General features: G+C 51.6%; 1 protein-coding gene across 8 annotated transcripts in view; it reads right to left on the reverse strand.

The window, feature by feature from the left end:
- The window catches only part of ARHGAP22 (Rho GTPase activating protein 22), a 175,594-nt gene that overhangs the window by 62,274 nt on the left and 91,019 nt on the right, over positions 1-22,301 (reverse strand). The window contains exon 1 of one of the 8 annotated variants that reach the window (XM_058696971.1): positions 5,504-5,873. The exons of the other annotated variants lie outside the window; for them this stretch is intronic. Coding sequence (XP_058552954.1) covers positions 5,504-5,555 — 52 coding nt within the window. The 5' untranslated portion in view covers positions 5,556-5,873. Of the gene's footprint in view, positions 1-5,503; positions 5,874-22,301 lie in introns of those variants that run through there. 8 annotated transcript variants of the gene reach the window in all.

A 22,301-nucleotide genomic window follows, 5' to 3' on the forward strand; every position in this document is an offset into this window, starting at 1 on the left:
AATCAGAGCAGAAGCACAAAATCAAGAGTTCAATTTAGCCTGATAAGCTTTGGCCACTCTCCGGTCCAGGGGAGCCCAATGGAGGCGTCAAGCGGGTCTGGCGCACGGAGCCAGGCCTGGGTTGAAAAAAATCGTCACTCTGAATGGTTTGCCAGCAAGAGGGCCAAGCGGGGGGCGGGGGGCAGAAGTGAGCAGAGAAGCATCTGCTTGTGTGGGTCCAGGAGTAGGCAGCAAGAAGCAAGGGAGCTGCGGGGAGGCAGGAGACCCTCTGCTGGCCGACCCTGCAGTCCCCGAATGCCTGGGCCCTGGCATATCTCTGGCGTCCAGAAAGCCCTTCCCTATATTCTCTGTCCAGACTCGGCTCAGGCATCAGCTGCTCTGGGCATTCTCTGAACTGCCAGGCTGGGTGGGACCCCAGCCCCCAGCCCACCCGGGGCACCTAGGCTCACTGCTCTCCCTGCATATCTTCTCAGTCTGCAGCGTCCCTGTTTCCTGGGTCTCCAGCCAGCCAGGCTGTGAGCATACGGGGGAGGGGAGGCAGAGGTGCACCGTCCCCGACTCTTTATCCTCAAGCTGGGCACAAGGCCTGGCATAGAGTGGGTGCCCAACAGAGAGCTGTTAAATGGACGGACTGAAGCCTGGATGACAGCTGCCTCTTAGCAATCTGGGAAGATTTTATGAAAAATGGAACCTTCTCTAAGAGGTGGGCTCAGCAGCTCTATAGGAGTTTACCCAGTAGAACCAGTTCTATCGCTTCCACCCAGTGACAGCCATGCCTCCCTCCGGGACAGGGCACACCTCTGCCTGCCCATCTGCATGGTGCCAAGCCTGGCCCAGGGGCCTCTGCACCCAGGCCGAAAGGAGCCCCGACAAGTCCTCTGTCCATCAGAAAAGGGGCACAGAGTCCACACCCTGCGCCTCGCTCTAGCACAGCTGAGGACAGCACATGCACATGGAGTGGGGCTGGACTCCCAGCAGGGTTTCCCCTGGGCTCCCCTGGAAGTCGGGCAACAACAACAGGCAAAGGTGAACACGACAGTCTCCTCCATCTCTACTCCATGCAGCGAGCACAGGTTCTCTGCAGAGCACAGTGTCAGATCCCAGAGGTGACAGGCCCAGACCAACCGGGCACTGGAAAGAATGAAATGAACAGGGCCTGTGGGCCAGGGGCTCAGAGGTGGCTCCAGGTACGGCCCACCTTCCCCGTGGTTGACCCTTCTCAGGCCTGACTAAAGGCTCTGTGAGTAGGTGTGGGGTATGCAGGGACCAGAGGGGTCCAGGTCTTGTGTCGGGGAGGGGTGGGGCACGTGCAAAGCCAGCAAGGCTAAGAAGCTGGGCTTTCTTCTGTAAGCACTCCGGGGCCAAGGCAGAGTTTGAGGAGGGACGTAGTGTGACAGGAGCTGTGCACGGGGTGCTGGCCTGGGCAGTGGACTAGAAAGAGCAAGGATGAACCCCGGATGACCAGCCCAGAAGCCAGTGCGGGCAAGATGCTGAGGGTCTGCACAGGCATCACGGTGGCCACGGGAGCAGGGATGGGGACACTGCCTTGGGCGGGATCACAGGAGCTGTCAGCCTTTGATCATGGGAAATGAAGCAGCAGGCAGGCTGGAAGCCAGAACACCATGAGAAGAGGCAGGTGAGTGCCCAGGACTCCGGCCGAGTTCGGGATTTGCAGACTGGAGATGGCCCCTGCAGGGGTGTGGGGGCAAAGGATTAAGGGTGCTGATTGCTTAAAGGTGAGCACAATTATCAGGGCCCTGCATGAGATTTCTGGGACTTATAGACAGAGCTCTGAAGATGAAACAGAATTCCCAGCTGAACTTGGTGCATTAAAGGGAACAGGGCGGAAAAGAGATAGAGGGCTAGGCAGGGGCAGCCCCTGTGGGCCAGGAGGTGGACAGAGGCGGGGCGTGGGGCAGCCCCCCAGGTGCTCAGAGTTCACCAGGTCCAGCATGGATAGCAGGGATAAGAGGAGAAGGTGGAGGCAGGAAGGCCAACCCCTACTGGAGAACCGGTGATAGAGAAGAGACAAGGCCAGGGCTTGTGGTGCACATGGGGACAAGAGGTTGGTTTTTAAAAAATGTTCTGATGAGTAACTTGGGCAGGTTTGTAGGTGGACAAGGAGCCAACAGAAGGAAAGATGAGGGTGTTGGGGAGAGAGGAGACCTGACAGGGGGCAAGATCCTGGAAGACAGAGGAGGGCTCCCAACGCTGAGACCAGCAGGAGGGGTGATTTGGGGGCTGAGGTCTTAGGGGCCCACCGGTCTGCTCATGGCCCCTCCCTAACCTCGAACGAAAGCTGCCTCAAGGCCGCGCTCCTGAACCACTTCTTTCTCTAAGTCTTGGCCTTTGCCCACATGGCAAAGTAGAAGAAAATGAAACTTGCCATTCAACAGACCCACCATAGAGCGCCACATGGCAGGAACGTCTGGAAACCCTGCCTAGAAACAATGCAATCGGAGTGTTCCCAGAGTTCAGATCAAGTACATGTGCACCCTGCTTGGAGGAGGGGTAATCCTTCTCTACGCATCAGATCGCACTCACTGACCTCTCCGCCTCTTCAAGAGCACCCAGGACCCAGGAATGCCCCATTTGCAGTGATCTGTCCTGCATGCGTCAGTAAGCGTGATTAGGGCCACTGCATATGATGCCCGAAAACCACCTGCAGCTGTCCCTCCTCAGGTCCATGCTGCCCACCTGCAGCCCTGCAACTAGTGAGAGGGCAGGTGTCTCCTGGGGCGGGGTGGGGGGGGGGGGAGTGCCAGGCTGTGACAGGAAGGCGCGATGAAGAGATCCACCCTCGTGTCTCTGGCACTTGCTGGATTTCTGCTGCCCTCTTCATGGGATCGATCACCTGAGCTTTCCTGCTTTGTCAAGTATACTTTCACACAGGGATAACACAGTCAAATATTCTGTCCTAAAAGTTTTGTTTCAGAAATAGCCAAGAACGCAACCCATTAACAACAGCTCTCATCTTGGGAAATTTTAAGTCACGGAGGAACTAATGGACTCTCTTCCGATCTTTTCTTAAATGAAATACCTATTACACATTTCTAGTCTGGAAAGTCAGAGAGCTTCCTACTCAGGTAGGGGCAGCGGCGAAACACACAACACACCCCTTGGAAACAGATGTGCCGTGTCCCTGCTGTGACAACTGACATCAGTTTAACGTCTAAGGCAGCATTTTCTCAAAGTGTGTCCAAAGACACGGGTGCTGTGAGATGCTCCGTGAAAGGCAGATTCCCCGGGTACAGGTTTGGAACTGTACCTGCTATCCACCCAACTTGGAGGTACACAATTGCACCAATGTGTTAAAAGCTCTGAGAAGTCTGGCAGTGAAAAACCTTCCAAGAACCCATGATTTCTAAGGTTATCTGCCTAAGGAACCATCCCCACCCCCCACCCCCCCACCCCCACCCCCGTCCCTGTTTCAGGCAGAACTCATTCTGAACAATGGTCCAAACATCAACATTTGTTAAATGAGGCAACATCTAAACATTTGTGGAGATTTTACATTTAAAAACCCAAATATCTGCCTTCCTTGAACCACAGAAAATCCTTCCTGCCTGGCAGTGGCTGGCTGGCCACCCGCTCTGGACAGGGCATGCATGTTCCGGCGTCACAGTGGCCCCTACCCGCTCTCACTCCAGACTCGGCCAGCTTTGCTAACTCACATGGGCTGCGGGACCATGTGGACTCTTCAGACTGGGTCTCTGCTCCCAGGTTGCTGGGGCCAGCTGGGCCTTGGGATGGGTGGGTGGGTGGGGGTGCTAGTTGAGGAACATTCCTACACCAGACCTGTTCCTCACCTGGACGGGTGTAGCCTGGGCATCCACAGCCCCAGAAGACAAAGCTAGCAGGAGATGCCCCTGGCCCCCTTCTAGGACTGCTAATTGACTATGTACCCTCCCTACCAATACCTGCAAACCAATGCCCTGCAAACCTACCCTTGCTTCTGGGACCCAGGCTCCACCCCTGGCCCTGTTTACTGAGAAGGGTCAGGAAGGACCAAAGCTGCTCCAATCCTGCCAGCCCCCAGTGAAATCCTTCTTGCTCTGCTCTGACCTGCCCTCAGCCAGCAGGAAGCAAAACCAAAACCCTGCCTTCCGAGTCCTCCCACCGTCCTGGCTACTGGAACCATCAAGACTCACTCACTTTCAGTCCCCTCCCTCCAGCCATGAAGCCCCACCTGCAAAATGCTTTGTTTTCTTTTCCAAATCAAATGCTAAGAAAACTGTTGCCCTGGGCAATGAGAACCATGCAGCTAGTCACAATTCCTATTTGGTTTTGGCTGCAGAAAGGCTCAACCACAGATAGTATCTTATGGCTAGATCAACTAGTCTCTTTTCTCTCTTTGCTCTATCAGTCCTGTTTAAATGTGAATCCTGTTCATTTTTTTTTAATGTTTATTTTACATGTTATAAGCTATCTCAAACTTTTTTTAACAAACCTGTACATTGGTGGCATCATTATCACCTGGACAAGAGTCCCTCAAGCTTCTTGACACAGTCATACCTTCATCTGGATCCAGAATATAATTTTCAAGGTACCGGTAACCTGGGGCTCATTCTGGAAAAGTCTACACTGACCTCATTGTTCACAGGCAAGGCATCCCAACTCACCTGCTCAAGGCAGTCAATTGGGGAAGTCCTTAAACACACAGCTTCCCAGGCCTTTCCCCAAAGCCTATCCGGCAGCTCAGGTGGGGCCCGGGGATCTGCACGTTTAATGAGCGGCAGGCGGGGGAGGGGGTCAGGTGAGGTTTAGGGTAAAGTGAGTCTGGGAAGCGCAGCAGTAAAGCGACGCACCACCGTTTCTGACAATCAACAGGATCGGTTCAGTCAGTCAAGGGTTAAAAGCCGGAAGGGCCACTGCCCGAAGGAAGCCAGACCTCTGGCTGCAGCCGGCTCCACAGCCAGCTTCTCGGCGTGGAGCCCTCTGCAAGCTTGCTGCATTCCACAAGCAGCTCCCCTCGCACGTTTCGCCGCGACTTTTGTAAAACTCTGAGTCAGGGCCCCTCGGTCCAAGTTTGTGACAGAGGCGGGCGAGCAGAACGGATGCCCCTCTCGAGGCGGTTAAGCCGCAGAGGCAACGCCGGCGGGGGGCCGGGCTCCCAAGGCGGAGGACCTGGGGGTGGGGCCGGGAGCCGGGGGCTCCTCCGCCCCAGCCTTGGACTTGGCGGACCGTGAGTGCGGGCGCTCCCCCTCCGCTCGGCTCCCCTCGCGCCCTGGGCCCCGACCCCAGGCCCCAGCCGGGCTCCGCGGAGCCAGAGGAGCCCCTGGACGCACTCTCCGAAGTTCGGGGACTCTCGGGGAGTTGCACCCACATCTGAACCCTTTCCCGGGCTGAGGCAGGTAGCGGGCGGCCCCGGAGAAGTGACGGACAAGCCCCCGAAGCCGGTCTGGCACCCCCCAGCAGTAGCTGGAGAGAGCCCGCGGCGCGCGCCCCGCTCCCGAGCGCGGAGGTCCCCAGCCCGCGGCGCACGTGCGCGCCCAAGAGTTACCTTTGGGCGCCGGCAGGTGTCCCCTCCAGTCCTTGCAGCAGCACAGCCCCATGGCAGCCCCCGCGCCGGGCGTTCGGCTCCGCTGCCCGCCGCGCCGCCCGCCGCCGGCCCGACTGGCGGGCCGGCGCGGCCGAGGTCTGGCCCGCGGGCTATGCCCAGCCAGGCGCGGGGCTGCGCGCGGGGCCGCCGGGCTGGCCACTCCCCGGCTCTCACGCTCCGTCCCGGCCCCGCGCCGCGGGCATCCCGGCCTCCGGGCAGACGCTGCTAATCAATAGGAGAACGCGCAGATTGCGCCGGCCGAGCCGCCAGCCCGCTTTTATCTCCGCGCGCCGGGGCGGCCCCGCGCCGGCTCCCTGCCCTCTCGGGCGCCCTCCCCGCGGCCCGTTACTCTCCTGGGGCGTCGGGCTGCACGCTCGCGAGGGGCCGCCAGGGGGCGCGGTGCGAGCCCGAGCCGTCTCCCGCTCCCTCCTCCGCACGCCGGGAGCCAAGCGAGGGGTGGGGGGCGCGCCGGCCTGACTTCTGCGCGGCGCGGGCGGGAAGGAAGGGTGCCTCGCCTCCCTCCCGCTGCGTCCTCTAAGCAGTCACCTCACGGGTCACTCAGAGGAGGCTCTCATTTACCCAGCTCACCTGAACTCTACAACTGCAGTAGCAGTAAAAGCGTGCTTGCCCAGGCTACCCCCAAACCTGGCTGGGATGGACCAGGTGACTTTGATAAAGCACTTCCCTTCTGAGACTTGTTTCTTCACCTGAAAAGTGAGGGAAGTGACATCGGTTTAGGTGTCATTTTGCGCAGATGAAAGGTTTGATGGTATCAAGTTACTTAAACATTTCGTGCTCAGCTCCCGGGTCTATAGACGGAGAGGATAGTAGAACCTCTCCACTGGACCTTTCTGAGGATTAAATGAGCTGATATAATCTATCCATGGATCTATGAATAGGTTTTTTTTTTTTTACCGTTTATTTATTGAGACAGAGAGAGACAGAGCATGAACGGGGGAGGGGCAGAGAGAGAGGGAGATACAGAATCTGAAACAGGCTCCAGGCTCTGAGCAGTCAGCACAGAGCCTGACGCGGGGCTGGAACTCACGGACCGCGAGATCGTGACCTGAGCCTAAGTCGGCCGCTTAACCGACTGAGCCGCCCAGGCGCCCCTGAATAGATATTTAGATATTTACTATACATACATAAAGAACACAGCCAGCAGGTCGCTGAATGCCTTATAAACGTGAACAGTCATCTTCAAGTATTGGTGAGGATGTAGGCAAACGGGTGCTTTTGGTGCAATGACTTTGGAAAGTAACAGGTGAGCTGTTTATGAAAACTCAAAATGCTGGGGCACCTGGGTGGCTCGGTTGGTTGAGCAATCGACTTCGGCTCAGGTCATGATCTCATGGTTAGTGGGTCCCAGCCCCACGACAGGCTCCTTGCTGATCGCTCAAAGCCTGGAGCCTGCTTCAGGCTGATTCTGTGTCCTCTCTCTCTCCCCCTTCCCCATTTGCGCGTTCTCTCTCTCTCTTTCTCTGTCTCTCAAAAATAAACATTTTTTAAAAATTAAAAACAAAACTAAAAATGCTTAACACTCTGGGCCTAGCAGTCCCATTTTGCAGCATGCACCCACAGAAATGCTTGCCCACATGCCCAAGAAATCCTGTGCAGGACCACTCATTGCACCCTTGTTTGTAATTGCCAAAAATTGAAACCAACAAAATATTCATTGGTAAAGGGATTATCAAATACACTGGTATTTTCATGAAATGAAATACTATATCAAAATAGGCAACTAGGGGCGCCTGGGTGGCTCAGTCAGTTAAGCATCTGACTTCAGCTCAGGTCATAATCTCCCAGTTTGTGGGTTCGAGACCCGCGTCGGGCTCTGTGCTGACAGCTCAGAGCCTGGAGCCTAATTCAGATTCTGTGTCTCCCTCTCTCTCTCTGCCCCTCCCCCACTCTCTCTCTCTCTCAAAAGTAAATAAACATTTAAAACATTTTTTTTAAAAATAGGGAGCTGGACCTAATGTTTGAGATCTGTGGATTCATAGCACTTGCATAAAAACACACCTACAGAACACTGCTAGAGAGCTAGGCTCTGTGCGTGGCACTGCTCTAGGTGCTTGGGCCTAGAAAAAAAGAGTGGTTCCCTCTGGGGAGAGAGTGAGTGACAAGAACAGATTGAAAGATGGTGTCAAAAGACTTTAGCATTTTGATGGTCTAATTTTTAAAGAGAGAGGCATATTTACATAATGTGTAATAAAATACTAATTTCTTTCTCAGCCCTTCAGTTCCTGGGATCAGTTCCTGCCCCCGAAACGGAGCTGTGGTGAACCACTGATGGCCTTGGCTTGACTGGGATTTTCTCCCTTCCACCCCACCCCCATCCCGTTTTGGGAAAACAGAGGTGGTCCAGGAGAGCAGTGGCAGAGGCTGCCTGTGGCCTGGGGCAGAAGAGTTAAATGGGGTGGGGGGAGGAAGGGAGGAAAGAATGACTTGGAGTGGAGAAGAGGTTTTCCCAGGAGTTAAATCTTATTCAAAGGAGAGATTAACAAAGAGGCAGATTTCTGCCTCCCTTTCCTTAATCTCCAGAAAGACTAGGATGGGGCTTTTTCAGGGAGAGAGAAAGGTTGTCCTGCACCAGATCCGGAAAGAAAGATGTTTTCACTTCATGACATGTAGGCGGGGGGTTACAAAGAGGGAGTAACTGAGAAAAAACAGAGAGACCTGACTTCTGGCTGCTGCCAAGTCATTTTAAACAGTTTTAGCACCAGGCAAGATCACTTAGTCACAGCAGGCTTAATGAGGCCCCAGGAATTCCAAGCTAGAGCTCCCTGCATTCAGGGAGAGCATGTGCGGGGAGTGAGCCCCCGGGTGATTGTCCAGCGGCCAAGTCCTACATTTGGAAAGCAAGATTTAAAAGAAAACATCACAGCGGCCATTGTGGGCTACTTGTTTATCTTTCTAAGAGGAAGTAGCAAAGCAGGATCATTTCAAATGAGCCTATTATAGAAGGTCAGCATCCCCATTGAACCGTTCAAATATATTTTGGATACTCGACTTTTCAAAGTGGCTTTAAATATCAACTTCCAGGGCAGTTTCAGGAGACAGAAAGCCAGGCAAGAGTTGCTAGTGTTCTTGCCTTTGGTTTCACACACTTCAGTTCCTGATGATACATTGTCTTTTTATAGTTTTCTAGTTATATGTCTACTCTCGAAAAGGGAAGAAAAAATAACATTCACTCTATGCTTCCTACCAGGTGCCAGGCAATTCTCTAGTGTTAATATCACAGTTCACCACAGCACAATCGTATGAGGTAGATGCCATTACATTCAACTTATAGAGGAAGAAACAAAAGTTCAGGGAGGTGAAGAAACTGCCCAAGCCCAGTGAAGTGATAAGTGGTAGAGACAAAATGGATGGTTGGATGGATGGTTGGAAGGATGGATAGATGGATGGATGGATGGATGGATGGATGGATGGATGGATAGATAGGTGGGTGGGTGGATGGATGGATGGATAGGTAGATGGGTGGATGGATAGGTGGATGGATGGATGGATGGATGGATGGATGGATGGATGGATGGATGGATGGATAGACAGGTGGGTGGGTGGATGGATGGATGGATAGGTAGATGGATGGATGGATGGATGGATGGATGGATGGATGTGTAGGTGGGTGGGCAGATGGATGTATGGATGGCATTTCCTCAGTTAAGCATAGAGTCATGGGCAGCAACTGGAAAAGCATATGCTAAGCATGGAATTTGCCTGAAAAATCAAGCTCCTTGAATATAGCTCTGCCCCCTGAATTGATCATGACCTCAAACCATTTTGAATTGAGCCAAAACATCAGGATCACTCAGTGGTACAAGGCTCCACATGAGCTCAAGCCACCCCACTCCAGAAGACTAGTCAGAATAGTAGGAGGCTCTGAGACATCTTTCTGAGCTGCAAGGCCAACAGCCTGCACATTATAGGGAAGCGGAGCCAGAATCAGGAAGTGGGTTTCAAGTGAGTGCAGTGAGCTCTGGGAGGAGGGTCGGATGCCAGATTTGGAGGACAAAGACTCCGTGGGACTGGGGCTACCCTCATCCACCCAGACCCCCACCTTCTACTGCTTTATTCCATTTCGAAGTTTGGTAGTAAGGATATGGGCTGTTTCTAGGACGGCTGCTGCCGGCTGGGATCCTGGCTTTATTGCAGCCTGGGCTCCAGGTTCCAGATATGCCCCAGGCCATTCAAGGATATGCTTAGGAGACTCAGGACCTGGCCCTCATACCTGTCTGTAGGGGGCTGGCTGCCCCCTACAGACGTACCCAAGGTACCCTCATGGTACCATCTCAAGGTGTGAGTCCAGCCTTGGGCAGCTCAGGGGAAGGACAAAACTGGGGTCACGGCATCTTAGTCCCAGGTATAGCTCTGAGGGGCCACGATGATCATTCATTCATCCATGCATCCATGTATCCATCCATCCATCCATCCATCCACGTACCAAACAATGACTGAACATAATGGATACCTGAGAATACCAAGACAAAATACCAGGGCCTGAGCTCTGGGGAGGCCAAGATGACACCCTGGGAGGTCTGCAGGGGACAGTGACCTGGCTCTGGGGGGGGGGGGGGGTGGTTCAGGAAGGGCTCTACAGAACAAAGGTTGTTGAGAAGGGCATTGAGACATGAGGAAGAGACCAGCTCCTCAGGGGATGACATAAGAGTGGTCCTCCCAACGGGTGGTGCTATCGTGTTGAGGACCTAGGCTCTGGGGTGGGAAAGTGCAGCAGGGTATTTGGGGTAGGGGAATATGATGCAGCCTGTGATTCTGACTGATCAGCCTGGCGCTGGGCCGAAGTAGGGACTGGGCAGGGGCGACCAGGAGCAGGGGGAAACTCCGAAGCAAAAGGCAGAAGCCTGAGAGCTGCAGGGCTCAAACACAGCAGGGGAGAGAGGGAGAGCAGGCGGGACGTGTGCCAGCGGGGTGGCCCCCCTGAACCACACCTCTCAGTTCTCATGCCTGCGTGCTCCCGTCCCCTCGAATCTGGACTGCCCTATGACCTGCTTTAACCATCAAGTGACAACAGTGACTCTGGGCCAGTCCTGGGTGTAAATCCTCAGAAGGCTTGGCAACTTCTGTTGTTGTCTTCCCCTTGTGACCGGGTTGAGGACTGCCCTGAGGATGCTCCAGGAAGCCCAGCCTAGCAATGCAAAGAGACCACACGGAGAAACGAGCCCAAGGCCAGCAACCTCCTCCTCCAGCCATGTGAGTGAGGCCGCCCCGGAAGCGGATCTCCAGGTGATACACATAGAGCAAAGACGAGCTGGGCCTGCTGAGCCCTGCCTATACTGTAGGATAGCGAGCAAATAAGAGGTTTTAAGTCACTAGCCTTGGGGGTAGTTTGTTATGCAGCAAAACAACGGAAACATGGGGAATTATAGATAATTTTAATATAGCCAACACCGCCTGGCTGTGACCGCGTGCCGGACTAATTGCTTCACATTCTATTAAAATTCAGAGCAGTCCTATGTGTTAGGTATCATCCTTATTTCCACGTTAAGGAGAAGGACCCTGAGGCACAGAGAGGTAAAGTAATTTCCACTAGGTCACCCAGCTAATTAGTGTCTGAGCTCAGATTGGGACTTAGCCTGTCTTGCTTTGGAGCCTGAGCTCTTAATGACTCTCTGGGAGATATTTTGGAGGGAGAAGGGGCCACACTCGGGTGTTGAATTCAGTGCCCTCTAGATCTAAGGCGTATCTGTAGGTGAGACATGGATGGAAAAAACAACCCCCCGTGGAGGGCTCCATCGCGTCTGGCAGGAGAGCCACATGAGGCTCATTGCTCTGTTAGCAATGTCAGGGACATCTGTTAGTGTCAGGGACACTTTCTGGCAGCCCTGGTACCTGGTAGAGGGACTTCTTGAAGACAAAGGCACTTTGTAGACCGCGTGCCCCAAACCTCCCTCACTCTGGCACTGGTGTCTCATTTTTTGTCCACGACAGCCCGGTGACGGTGAGATGTCAGCACACTCCTTTTACAGGACAGGATGTAGACACCTGCTCAGGCCACGTGAGCACTCAGAGTCACACAGCTGGTGGGCGGGAGAGCCTGCCCTGGAATCGGGCAGTCTGGTCACCACAGGTCACCTTCCTCATGACCAGCCCCCTGTCCCCTGCCTCCTGGAGGTGAGGGTCTGCACCTGGGCCACCTCCTCCTCTCGTCCTCTCCTCCTATCATGGTTCTGATCTGTGTTAGGATTCTGCCCCAAATCCAGAGTGCACACACGTATGGACACCACCAGGACTCACAGACATTCTGGAATTGGAAAAGCTTTACAGTTTTAGTACTATTTCCTCATTTTTCATGGGAAATCGAAGGTCCCGAGAACCTAGACCCACCCCACATCAAGCATTTCTTGAGGGCCTGCTTTGTGCCAGGCACTGAGAGGTGATGTCGTGACAAGTTGGGGCTGCCTCTGGTCCATTTCCGTTTTTGCTCTGAAATAGACCTACAGAAAGGATAAGCAGAAAGGCAACCGCTCACCCTGTATCTCAAAATATGTTTTGCGCTCTATTATCACAGTGCACAGAAGCCAACTGATTTGGATGTAAAAAGCTGGTTAAACATGTTAAGTAGCACCCCTCTTCCCATATTATCCCTCATCAACAGCACTGCCATTACTATTCACTTCGCAGACTCATTGTTCTGGTTTCTTTTTTTTTAAAATGAAGTACGTGGGGGCGCCTGGATGGCTGAGTCGGTTAGGCATCTGACTTCGGCTGAGGTCATGATCTCGTGATTCGTGAGTTCGAACCCCATGTCAGGCTCTGTGCTGAGAGATCAGAGCCTGGAGCCTCTTTTGAATTCTGTGTCTCCCTTTCTCTCTGCCCCTCCCCTACTCATACTCTGTCTCTCTCTGTCTCTCAAAAATGAATAAACGTAAACAAAATTTTTTTTAAATGAAGCATATGACTCTGGGAAAGGTAAAGTACGTCTGAAGCAGGTCCATACTGCTTTGTGCTAGAAAAGGCTGTGGATTCCATAAGGACTGGTCTGCTTTTTCCTTTCTTTTAATGAGACTTCCATTTCTCTTTTTCCTTTCACTGCCAGGAAGCTCAGGGAAAATTTGAAGTTTGGCTTTGGCAAGTATGAAGGCCCTAAAGTAGGCATCACATCTGTGCTTTTGTGTCCTGATTTTGCTTTTCTACTTTTTTTAAAGTAAACGCCAACCCCAACATGAGGCTCAAATTCACCGCCCCAAGATCAAGAGCTGCATGCTCAACCAACTGAGCCAGCCAAGTGCCTCTGTTTTTCTACTTTTATTTGCATTTTCGTTGGTCCTTAATTTTTTAAATTATTACTATTTTGTTACCTTCATTTTATTTTAAGTGTTCCCATTAGAAGCCGTTTCCAATCCTTTGTGGAATAACATAGGAGTATAAGTGAATAAGTGAGTGTAATATATTCTACTTTAAACCAAGAGTCAGTAAACTTCTTATAAGGGATAGATCATAAACATATTTAAACTTTGCATGCCATATGGCCTTCATGGTAGCTACCCAACTCTGTCCTTATAGCATGAGATTGGCCATAGACAGTACATAAATGAATGGGTGTGGCTGTGTTTCAATAAAACTTTATTTGCAAAAGCAGGTGGTAAGCCATATTTGGCCTGTGGGTTTATGTAGTTTGCAGCCCTCTGTTTTAAAAGAATTTTAGAGCATTGGGAAATGGCTTCCTATTAAGTTGGGAAGTACTTGGCTTAGAAAAAAGTGAATTCCCATCTCTAAGAGGTGGCAATTCTGTCCAAGGTGACTAGCTTCCACTTCTGCGTGACAGACTGGGAAAGAGCAGCTGCACACACTGTCTGGACCCCTCTTAAGAGGGGTGTGCGGTGCTGGGGAGAAGTCAGTCCCTGACAGAGCAGGCTCTGAAGTCTGCCAGAGAGAGCCCATTGTCCCGCACATTTGTCTGCCCACTCCTCAGGGAGCGGGGCACTGGGGGCAGGGCCCCAGAGGTGCATGGCCAGCTGGGTTCCCCAGCTCTGGCCAATGGGTCTTCGGCTGCCGTGGACGTTTTTCATGGAAGGAATGTGTCTGCAGCTCCAAATTCCCACAGAGAAAGACAAGGGGAATCGTTGGGGAGAAATTCCTGGGCCACATTTTTCTTGCTGTTCATGTGGCCTGAAGCCATTGAACTTGGCCAGACTGCCCAGAGAGGGATTTTACAAAGCCCATTGTCTTTTCCTGGAGTCTCACCCCCACCCCTGCCCCCACCTGCTCTTTCTGCCTTCCTTTCCTCTCCTGCCCCCAGGAGAAATGCAGCATGGGAAAGAGCAGGAGGCCACAGCCATGGCGGTGAGGGCTCCTGCTCCCTGGCCAGGGGCCTGGACAGCTGTAGCACCTACTCCTCAAGGCAGACTGTGGCATCAGGCCTCTCCATGCACTTGGGGGAGGAAGATGGTCTCAACTGCTTGACCAGGAGGCACCAAGTGGGATACTTGCTTCGGTAAGAAGAGCAACACATATTGAGCACCTACTGTATGCCAAGCACTGCCGTGAGCATTCTACATATATTAACTCCATCTCCACAAGAATCCTATTACATTCCTATTTTACTGATGGGTAAACCAAGGCACTGAGATGCTACGTGATTTACCTGGGGTCCCACGGCTAGTAAGTGGGAGAGACAGGATTTGAACTGAGGTGTCTGTCTCCAGTGGGACTCTCACCTGTCACTTCCAGTGTGTGTGATCCCCTTAGCTCAGCATCCCACTTACAGATCGTCCCTTGATGGTGTGTGTGTCTCCATAGTTGAGGCAAACTTCTAGTAGACAAAGCATTTGCATCGGCATGACCTGTGCACCCCAGAAGGCTCCTAGCATCCACACATGCCACAGAAGATGACACCCTCCATCATGAACTGGCCCACCTGGGGTCTGGTCTGCCTGGCCAGAGGCAAGGCACTGTCAGCTGGGGGTTAACTAGCCCTCCTTGTTGCTGTCATCCCTGCCGCTCTCGCTGCTGCTGACAGTGCAGGGGAGGGGCCTCATCAGCAGTGCAGGGGAGGGGCCTCAGAGGGTGAGTCTTCGACTGTTTTCAGCGTGCCAGCCCCTAGGTTTGGCGATTTACATACAACGTGCATCACTGACACAACAACCCTGAGAATGAGTGCTGATAACCCCAAGTTGCAGATCAGAAAAGGAGCACATTAATCGTGTTTGCTACTGGACCAAACAACTGCAAAATGTCAGTGTCTTAACCCTGTGAACACTCTTTCTTGCGCTGGTCACCATCCCAAGCAGAGAAACATGAGAGGCAGAGGGGGAGGGGTCTCTGCTCCATATGGTTATTTGGAGACCCAGGTTCCTTCTAGGACCTCGGTGTCCTCTGGATCTTCTCCTCTTGTCGGAAGAGGGGATAGGGGGCAGGGAGACCTCGGGATTTTAGGGGCTGAGAGCAGCCTATACCGGCACTCCCACCTGCATTCCATTGTCCTGAGTTCAGTCATGTGACCTGTCTTACTGTTGAGGAGGCTGGGGAACAGTACGTTTGCAAGGCCACAGGAAAAGGAAACAGGTTTGGCTGAACCCCTGGGGTTCAGAAGATGAGGTGCCATGAGAGGCAGTCAGGCGATTTTGTATTTTGCCACCATACTGAAACGGATGCCAAAGCCATCTGATCTGACTTCCAACTTCCAACATCTTGGAAGACCCTCAGTCCTTCAATGGGGGCCACGAATGGGGAAGAAGGTCCTGAAGGGCTGTGAGGATTAACTGGGGCACTGAGAAAAGAATTTCACACATATTCAGTGCCCAACAGCTTTCCCTTTCTTAGAGGATGGGGTGCTGGGCAGGTGGGGGGGCTGGACTGGGAGAATTTTACCCCTGAGGAGGGAGAGGGGGATGCAGAGCCCTTGGGAAGGGGGTGGAGTACTTGCGCTTGCTGCTGCCACCTAGTTGTGGAAGGAGAAAATGCAGGACGACTGGGCTTCCCATTTCTCATTTTGGCGGATAAGTGTCCAGGCCATCCCGATGCCCATCGGGCTGCTGAGCAGAAGCTGGCATTGACCATGCATCTCAGGAATAGATGCTGGGATGGGTAGAGTCCCTATGTCCCAGAGTTTTGCATCTCCAAAGGGCCACTTAAGGGCCACTCAGCAGCTCCTCCGGAGTGTTCCACACAGGCCTCAGTGTTCTGTGCAGCCTGGAGGGCTCCCTGCAGATAAGGCAGGGCCTCTGGGGTGTGACTGGATTCCCTTACCTGGTCACTCCCACAGGGTGCCAGGCTGCCCCAGGACGGTGGGCGTGGGGCAGTCCCCTCCCAAGCTGGCTGTAGGGGTGGCAAGGAGATTACAGCCCCGTGGGGATGGGCTGTTGGCACCAGAGAAATGCCCCCATGGGGAGCGACAGGGCTGCCAAGTCTCTCCAGAGATACACAGGACCTCTGGCACATGACCTCCTGCTTGGGGAGACTCCTCCAGCTTCTACAGACCTCTTCTATCAGATCATACACACACACACACACACACACACACACACACACACACACACAACTTTCAGGGACCAGTAGGTCTCAGATGGCTGGGTCAAAGCCAGTTCCAGTAACTGCTAACTCCCCGGGACCACTGTTCCTCACCTCCCCAGTTACTCAGTCCTGGGTGGAGCTCACTACCCTCAAGGCCTCTCCTTCCAAAGCCTCAGAACCCTTCCTGCAGCCAGGCCTTGGTCCACCCAACAGATCTGAATTCCAAAACCAAGAAGTATTTTTCAGACTATGGACTCAACCTATTAGGGGGTCATGAAATCAACTCAGCAGGTCTTGACCAGTACTTTAAAAAATGAGATAGAATCACATGGACTTAAAAATACCAGAGCTGCCTGGGTGGCTCAGTTGCCTAAGTGTCTGATTCTTGATCTCAGCTCAGGCCTTGATTTCAGAGTTGTGAGTTCAACTCTCTGAGTTGGGTCCCATGCTGGGCATGAAGCCTACTTAAAACAAAATGCCATTGGGCACTGCATGTGGGAACAGCACCGTTTTTTGAAACCTTTGCCTGGTTCCTGGGGTGGGATGTAATGTTTATTTCTTGCTGTCAAAAAAGTGTGAAAACACTGTGTTGGTGTAACCATCTCATTCCTTCCAGAAAACTTGGGCTCTTCGTGCAAATCAGTCTGCAAATTTCTCCTCTCCCAACTCTCCCGACAGAATCCCCCGTCTGCCGTGTGCCAAAGAAGGGCACAATCTTTGCCAAGCCACTCAAAAAATTAAAAAAATACCACCCACCACCAACAGCCACAAAAGGTCCGGTTAAGAACGGATCCTGGGATGCTGGCTGCTTACTGGTCATGCATTTGCATATCCAAGAGGGCCACTTAAGTGACCCTTCACAGAACAAAGGAGATCAGCTTCTCTCAATTTAAAACAAAGAAAAGAAATCTCTGCTCTGCACATTCCTGCCGTGCAGGCTCTGGGGCAGCCCGCTGGCGGACAGTGCTCTGACACATCTGGCCGATTGTTCTTTCCTTCTCCCAACATTATTCCTTTGACAGTCATTTGTGGAGCGCCACTCTGTGCCAGACACAGGAGACCGGACCAGAGCCCCTGCGCTGGACGCCCCTTCTCAGCCCAGGGCCTGCGTATCTGTGATGAGGGCCCGTGTCCCCCACCCCGCTCTCCAGGCCTCTTCCTCCCAGAGGAAGGTGCTGCCCACGGCGGGTGTCTTCTGGCCTGTTTCCACCTGCTCCAGTTCCGCCCCAAGCCCATCAGGAGAAGCCTGGCTCTCCATGACGCTGAGATTCTCAACTATTCTTACACTGGGAGGGAGGGCGGTCCTCACATGTATTGAGCACCTGCTATGGATACTGCTGTATCCAACTGTCCCTGCCAAACCCCATCCCGGCCATTGTTATCACCATCCAATGAGGCTCAGGCAGACAAGGGGACTTTCAAGGCAGTGCTCACGGCTCAGAAAAGCTGGTTCTTCCTGGGTCTCTTCGACTCCTGAAGGTCTGTTCTTTCCACTGGACAGCAGGCAGCACCTGGATGTCACCAGGCGGGGTGCTGCAGGCCGGTGTGTCAATGCTGGCTGTGTGCAAGAGCAGAGCAGAGAGGGGGTGCGGGGAGACGGGCCGGAGGGGAGGAAGATGAGCCAGGTCTTCTGGGTTTCTGCTCCTGAGAGTGTGGCCTGGATTCCCAAGGTCAGCGAAAACAGGTCCTGCAGAGAAGGGCCTGCGGCTCTGGTAGCTTCCCTCCTTCCGGACTCCACAGCTGCATGGCTTTCCCAGGCCTGCTGTAACAAACTGTCACAGACTGGGTGGCTTAAAACAACTGACGTGTATTCTCCCCGAGCTCTGGAGGCGGTAAGTCTGAAATCAGGTTGTAGGTAGGGCAGTGCTCTCTCTGAAGGCTCTAGGCAGGCATCTGTTCCAGCCCTGCCTGCCGACTAGCTTCTGGCGTCACCTAGAATTCCTTGGAGTTCCTTGGCCTACAGCTGCATCACCTCAGTCTCTGCCTCCATCGGCACGGGACCTTCTGCCTCGTGTGTCTGTGGGTCCGGATTTCCCTCTTCTTCTAAGGGTACCAGTCCCTGGACTTAGCACCTGCACTACTCAGAACCTCATCTTAACTAATTGCATAAGCAAAGACCCTATTTCCAAATGAAGTCACTTTCTGAGGTTTCCGGTGGGCACGGACTGGGGCGGGGACAATGACGACCTCCCTCTTTTCTTCTTATTAAAATTTTCTTAATGTTTATTTATTTTTGAGAGAGAGAGAGACACAGAGTGTGAGGGGGGGGGGAGGGGCAGAGGGAGGCACAGAATCTGAAGCAGGTTCCAGGCTCCGTGCTGACAGCAGAGAGCCCGTTGCAGAGCTCGAACTCACGAACCATGAGATTGTGACCTGAGCCAGTCAGACGCTTAAGCACTGAGCCACCCAGGTGTCCCTGATCTCCTTCCTTTCTAAGCCTTGGTCTCCCCAGCTGTTTCCTCGCACTCAGTAAAGCATCAGGGCGGGCTGTGCCCTAGGGACCCAGAAAGATGTCACTGACCTTCAGAAGAACTTCCAAATCTGGAATCTTTTAACTGATTATAACCCTAGTTCTTAATATTGTTATTCCAGAATAACATGCTTTAAACAAATTTTTTTAATTAGATTTTCTTAAATGTTTATTTTTGAGAAAGAGAGCCCAAATGAGGGAGGGACAGAAAGAGAGACAGAGTGTGAGCAGGGGAGGAGCAGAGAGAAAGGGAGACAGAGAATCCAAAGCAGGCTCGAACCCACGAACTGCAAGATTGTGACCTGAGCCAAAGTTGGATGCCCAACCAACTGAGCCACTCAGGTGCCCCCAAATTTTTAAAATTTAAATCCAAGTTAGTGAACATATAGTGTAACAGAATAACATGCTTTAAAAAAAGTGCTGAACTATGGGTATTTTTGTGATATATATATATATATATATATATATATATATATTTGTGAGATATATATATGTGTGTGTGTGTGTGTGTATCCACACGTATACACACACACGCACACACACACACACACACACACATATATATATATATATATATATATATATATATATACATATATATATATCAGGATAATTTACACTCGGGGATATACTACAGTAGAATTTGGATCCAGTAAAGGTAAACTTGTTTAGAAAATGTTTTTCTATTTCTCCATCATCCACAGGGGAGGAAGAAAACCAAGGTGCCTCTATTGCAACATAAATCCTTGTTCTGGTTCAAACACCTTCCAAATCAGTGGCGTTCAAACACAACAGCCTGGAAACTGCTCCAGGCAACCCATTAACCTAATGCATTCGAATCTCTACCTACCCAGGAGAACACTGGAGAAAGTGAAGGCAATCCAGAGACTGTTTCTTTGAAATAAAACCAGAGCTGGAGCACCCAGGTGGCTCAGTCAGTTGAGCGTCCAACTCTTGGTTTCAGTTCAGGTCATGATCCCAGGGTGTGAGGTCAAGCCCTGTGTTGGGCTCTGCGTTGACAGCATGGAGCCTGCTCGGGATTTTTCTCTCTCTGTCCCTCTCTTCCCGGCTCTCTCTCTCAATATAAATAAATAAACTTTAAAAGCAAACAAACAGAAGAAATAAAACCAGAGCTCCCAATCGATGAAAAGATGTAGGACCTGCTAAGAACAACAAAAGGGGGGATAAAAAGAAAAATCTCGAAAGTATAGAGTGAGAGACGGATTGCTTGAGGATGAAGAACTGAAAGGGTAATATTGGGCGTTAAGCTTGAAATTTAGCCTGGGACACTCTCCTCACAGGGCGGAGTGAAAAATTTCATGACAGCTAGAAAACATGCACACAAAAACAGGCTCATGATTCAAGAATAGCGTCAAAGGGGGGGCGCCTGGGTGGCTCAGTCGGTTGAGCGTCTGACTTGGGCTCAGGGTCATGATCTCATAGTTGGTGAGTTGAAGCCCCGCATCAGGCTCTGTGCTGACAGCTCAGCCTGGAGCCTGCTTCGGATTCTGTGTTTCTTTCTTTCTCTGCCCCTCCCTTGCTTGCGTACGCTCTCTCTCTCTCTCAAAAATAAAAAAAAAAAACATTAAAAAATTTAAAAAAAAGAATAACATTAAAGAGTATTTCAAGTGTTCATTATTAAAATTTTCTTTATTTTATAGGGTTTGGTCTGTTATTTTTGAATATTTTATTAATTTAACCTAATAATTTATATTAGAGGGGCAATGTCTTTAGTGCATATATTTCATAGGTTTATGTTTTTATTTCATGCTTTTGATATGTACACATTTTCAAGGGTATAAAATACTTAGCCTCACTGAATCTTAACAATTTAGGTATTATGTTCACCTTTATATGGGAAATACTGATAATTAACATAATCACGAATTAATAATCAACATAATTAATGTTGAAATTTTAGAAAGGCAGGGAATAAGTACCTGCATACCTGTGTGTTATTTCTCTCTGGAGCTGCGGCGACTAATGTCCTACTAATTAGCTACTGCTGACCATGTGCCGGGTATGATACCAAATGCTCTCCCCAGAGCTGCTTTTATGGAGGCAATTTCACAGATGAGGAGCCTGAACTTTAAGGGGTTGTGTGACTCACTCAGGACCACAGACCTGGGGAGAGCCTGAGACGGGCCTGGGTCTCAGACAGTGTGACAGAACACCTCACCCTTAACCCCAACCCCACATGACAAATAACTGGAGGTATTGAATGATTCGGCCAATATACAGTGATCACTTGCTAGCCATCTTTGGTTTGAGCTTATCATGAGCCACACTAGGGTTCAGAGATGCAAACCTTTATAGAGAGATCAGGCATGTAAGATGAAATGAGGAAACAGGTGGAGGTATAGTAGGGAGTGGTGGGGATTCTGGCCAAATGGAGATCACTCAAGCTCTAAGAGGGAGCTGGTATTGAGCCCCTGCTAATTGTTTATACAGAGAAAGCAGACCCACACTTACTCTATAGAAATCTATGTTTTCCACAAGTTGTTTTTTTTTTTTTTCTGCTTTTAGAAATATTTCATGAGCCAAACAAAATACTTCCTATGGGCCAGAATCAGCTCATGGGTAATTGGCTTTGGTCTGTCCCTCGGTTTGTAGCCCAAGAGCTAGATTCAGTTTCTTGTCATTGTCTGCCTCTCTCTACCACTGCTTTCTGCTCTCTTCCTGCTTTTTTATTTTTTTATTTTGAGAGACAGAGAGAGCATGAGCAAGGGAGGGGCAGACAGAGAGGGAGGGAGAGAGAATCCCCAGCAGGCTCCACACCGTCAGTGCAGAGCCTGACGTGGGGCCCGAACTCACGGACACTGAGATCGTGACCTGAGCCGAAACCAAGAGGTGGGACGCTGAACCGACTGAGCCACCCAGCCGTCCCTGCTCTCTTCCTGCTTTTGAATTAGTACTTCTTCATTGGTTTAACTTATCGAACACCTTCAAAAGCCAGGCACCAGGCTCTGAGGTCACAAGTGCAATCCTTGCCTGCAGAAGTTCATGGCCCATGTCTGGGTAGCACGAACAGTGGTCTGCTGGAGAGCAGCACTTCCCGCATTTGAATGTGCACACAAATCATCCAGGACAGCTTGCCATCACACAGATTCTGCTTCAGGAGTTCCGGGTGGGGCCTGAGAATCTGCATTCCCAGCAAGCTCCCAGGTGATGCTGATGCAGCGGGTCCACCGACCACACCTTGTGTAGGAAGGACCTGGACTTAAGGATGACCTTTCGTCTAAGAAAGTTCCTAAGCTGAAGACTCGCTGGGCTTGGCTTTTCAGAGGTGACCTGGGCCGTCCAACCTCCCCACCCACTAATCCCCTGCCACATTCCTCCCCTCATCCTAATTTATCTCGAGATTTAGTCTAGCTGAGATCACTTGTAAAGAATTTTATCTACATCTTTGTTCTGAGCTGGCACTGAGCACACCTCCTCCTGCACATCGCCCCTGCCCTATCTGGTGCGTGTATCTCTCTCTGAGGAATTTCTGTCTGGGCCCCTCCATGTCTCAGAGCCGTGGTACCCAGCACCTGCCTGGGCTCCTGCTGCAGCCTGCTAAGGGTGCGACTTGGAGTGGGACCCACCTGGATAGACCCTGGACTCTACTTTGTATTAGTTGTGCGACCTTGGATAAGCTGCCCCTCTGTGCCAGTTTCTGCATCTGTACATCAGGGATGTAATGTCCACCTGCCAGAGTGTCAGGAAGATTGGGCGAATACACTGTAGAGTGCCCTTCTCACCTGCCTTTCGAAAAAGAAACTCGATCACTTTAAGAATCTCATGTTGCTTTGTCCTGAAGAAAATACTAACATA

The sequence above is a fragment of the Neofelis nebulosa genome, chromosome 13 (assembly GCF_028018385.1).
Source record: "Neofelis nebulosa isolate mNeoNeb1 chromosome 13, mNeoNeb1.pri, whole genome shotgun sequence".
NCBI classification, from domain to species: Eukaryota; Metazoa; Chordata; class Mammalia; order Carnivora; family Felidae; genus Neofelis; species Neofelis nebulosa.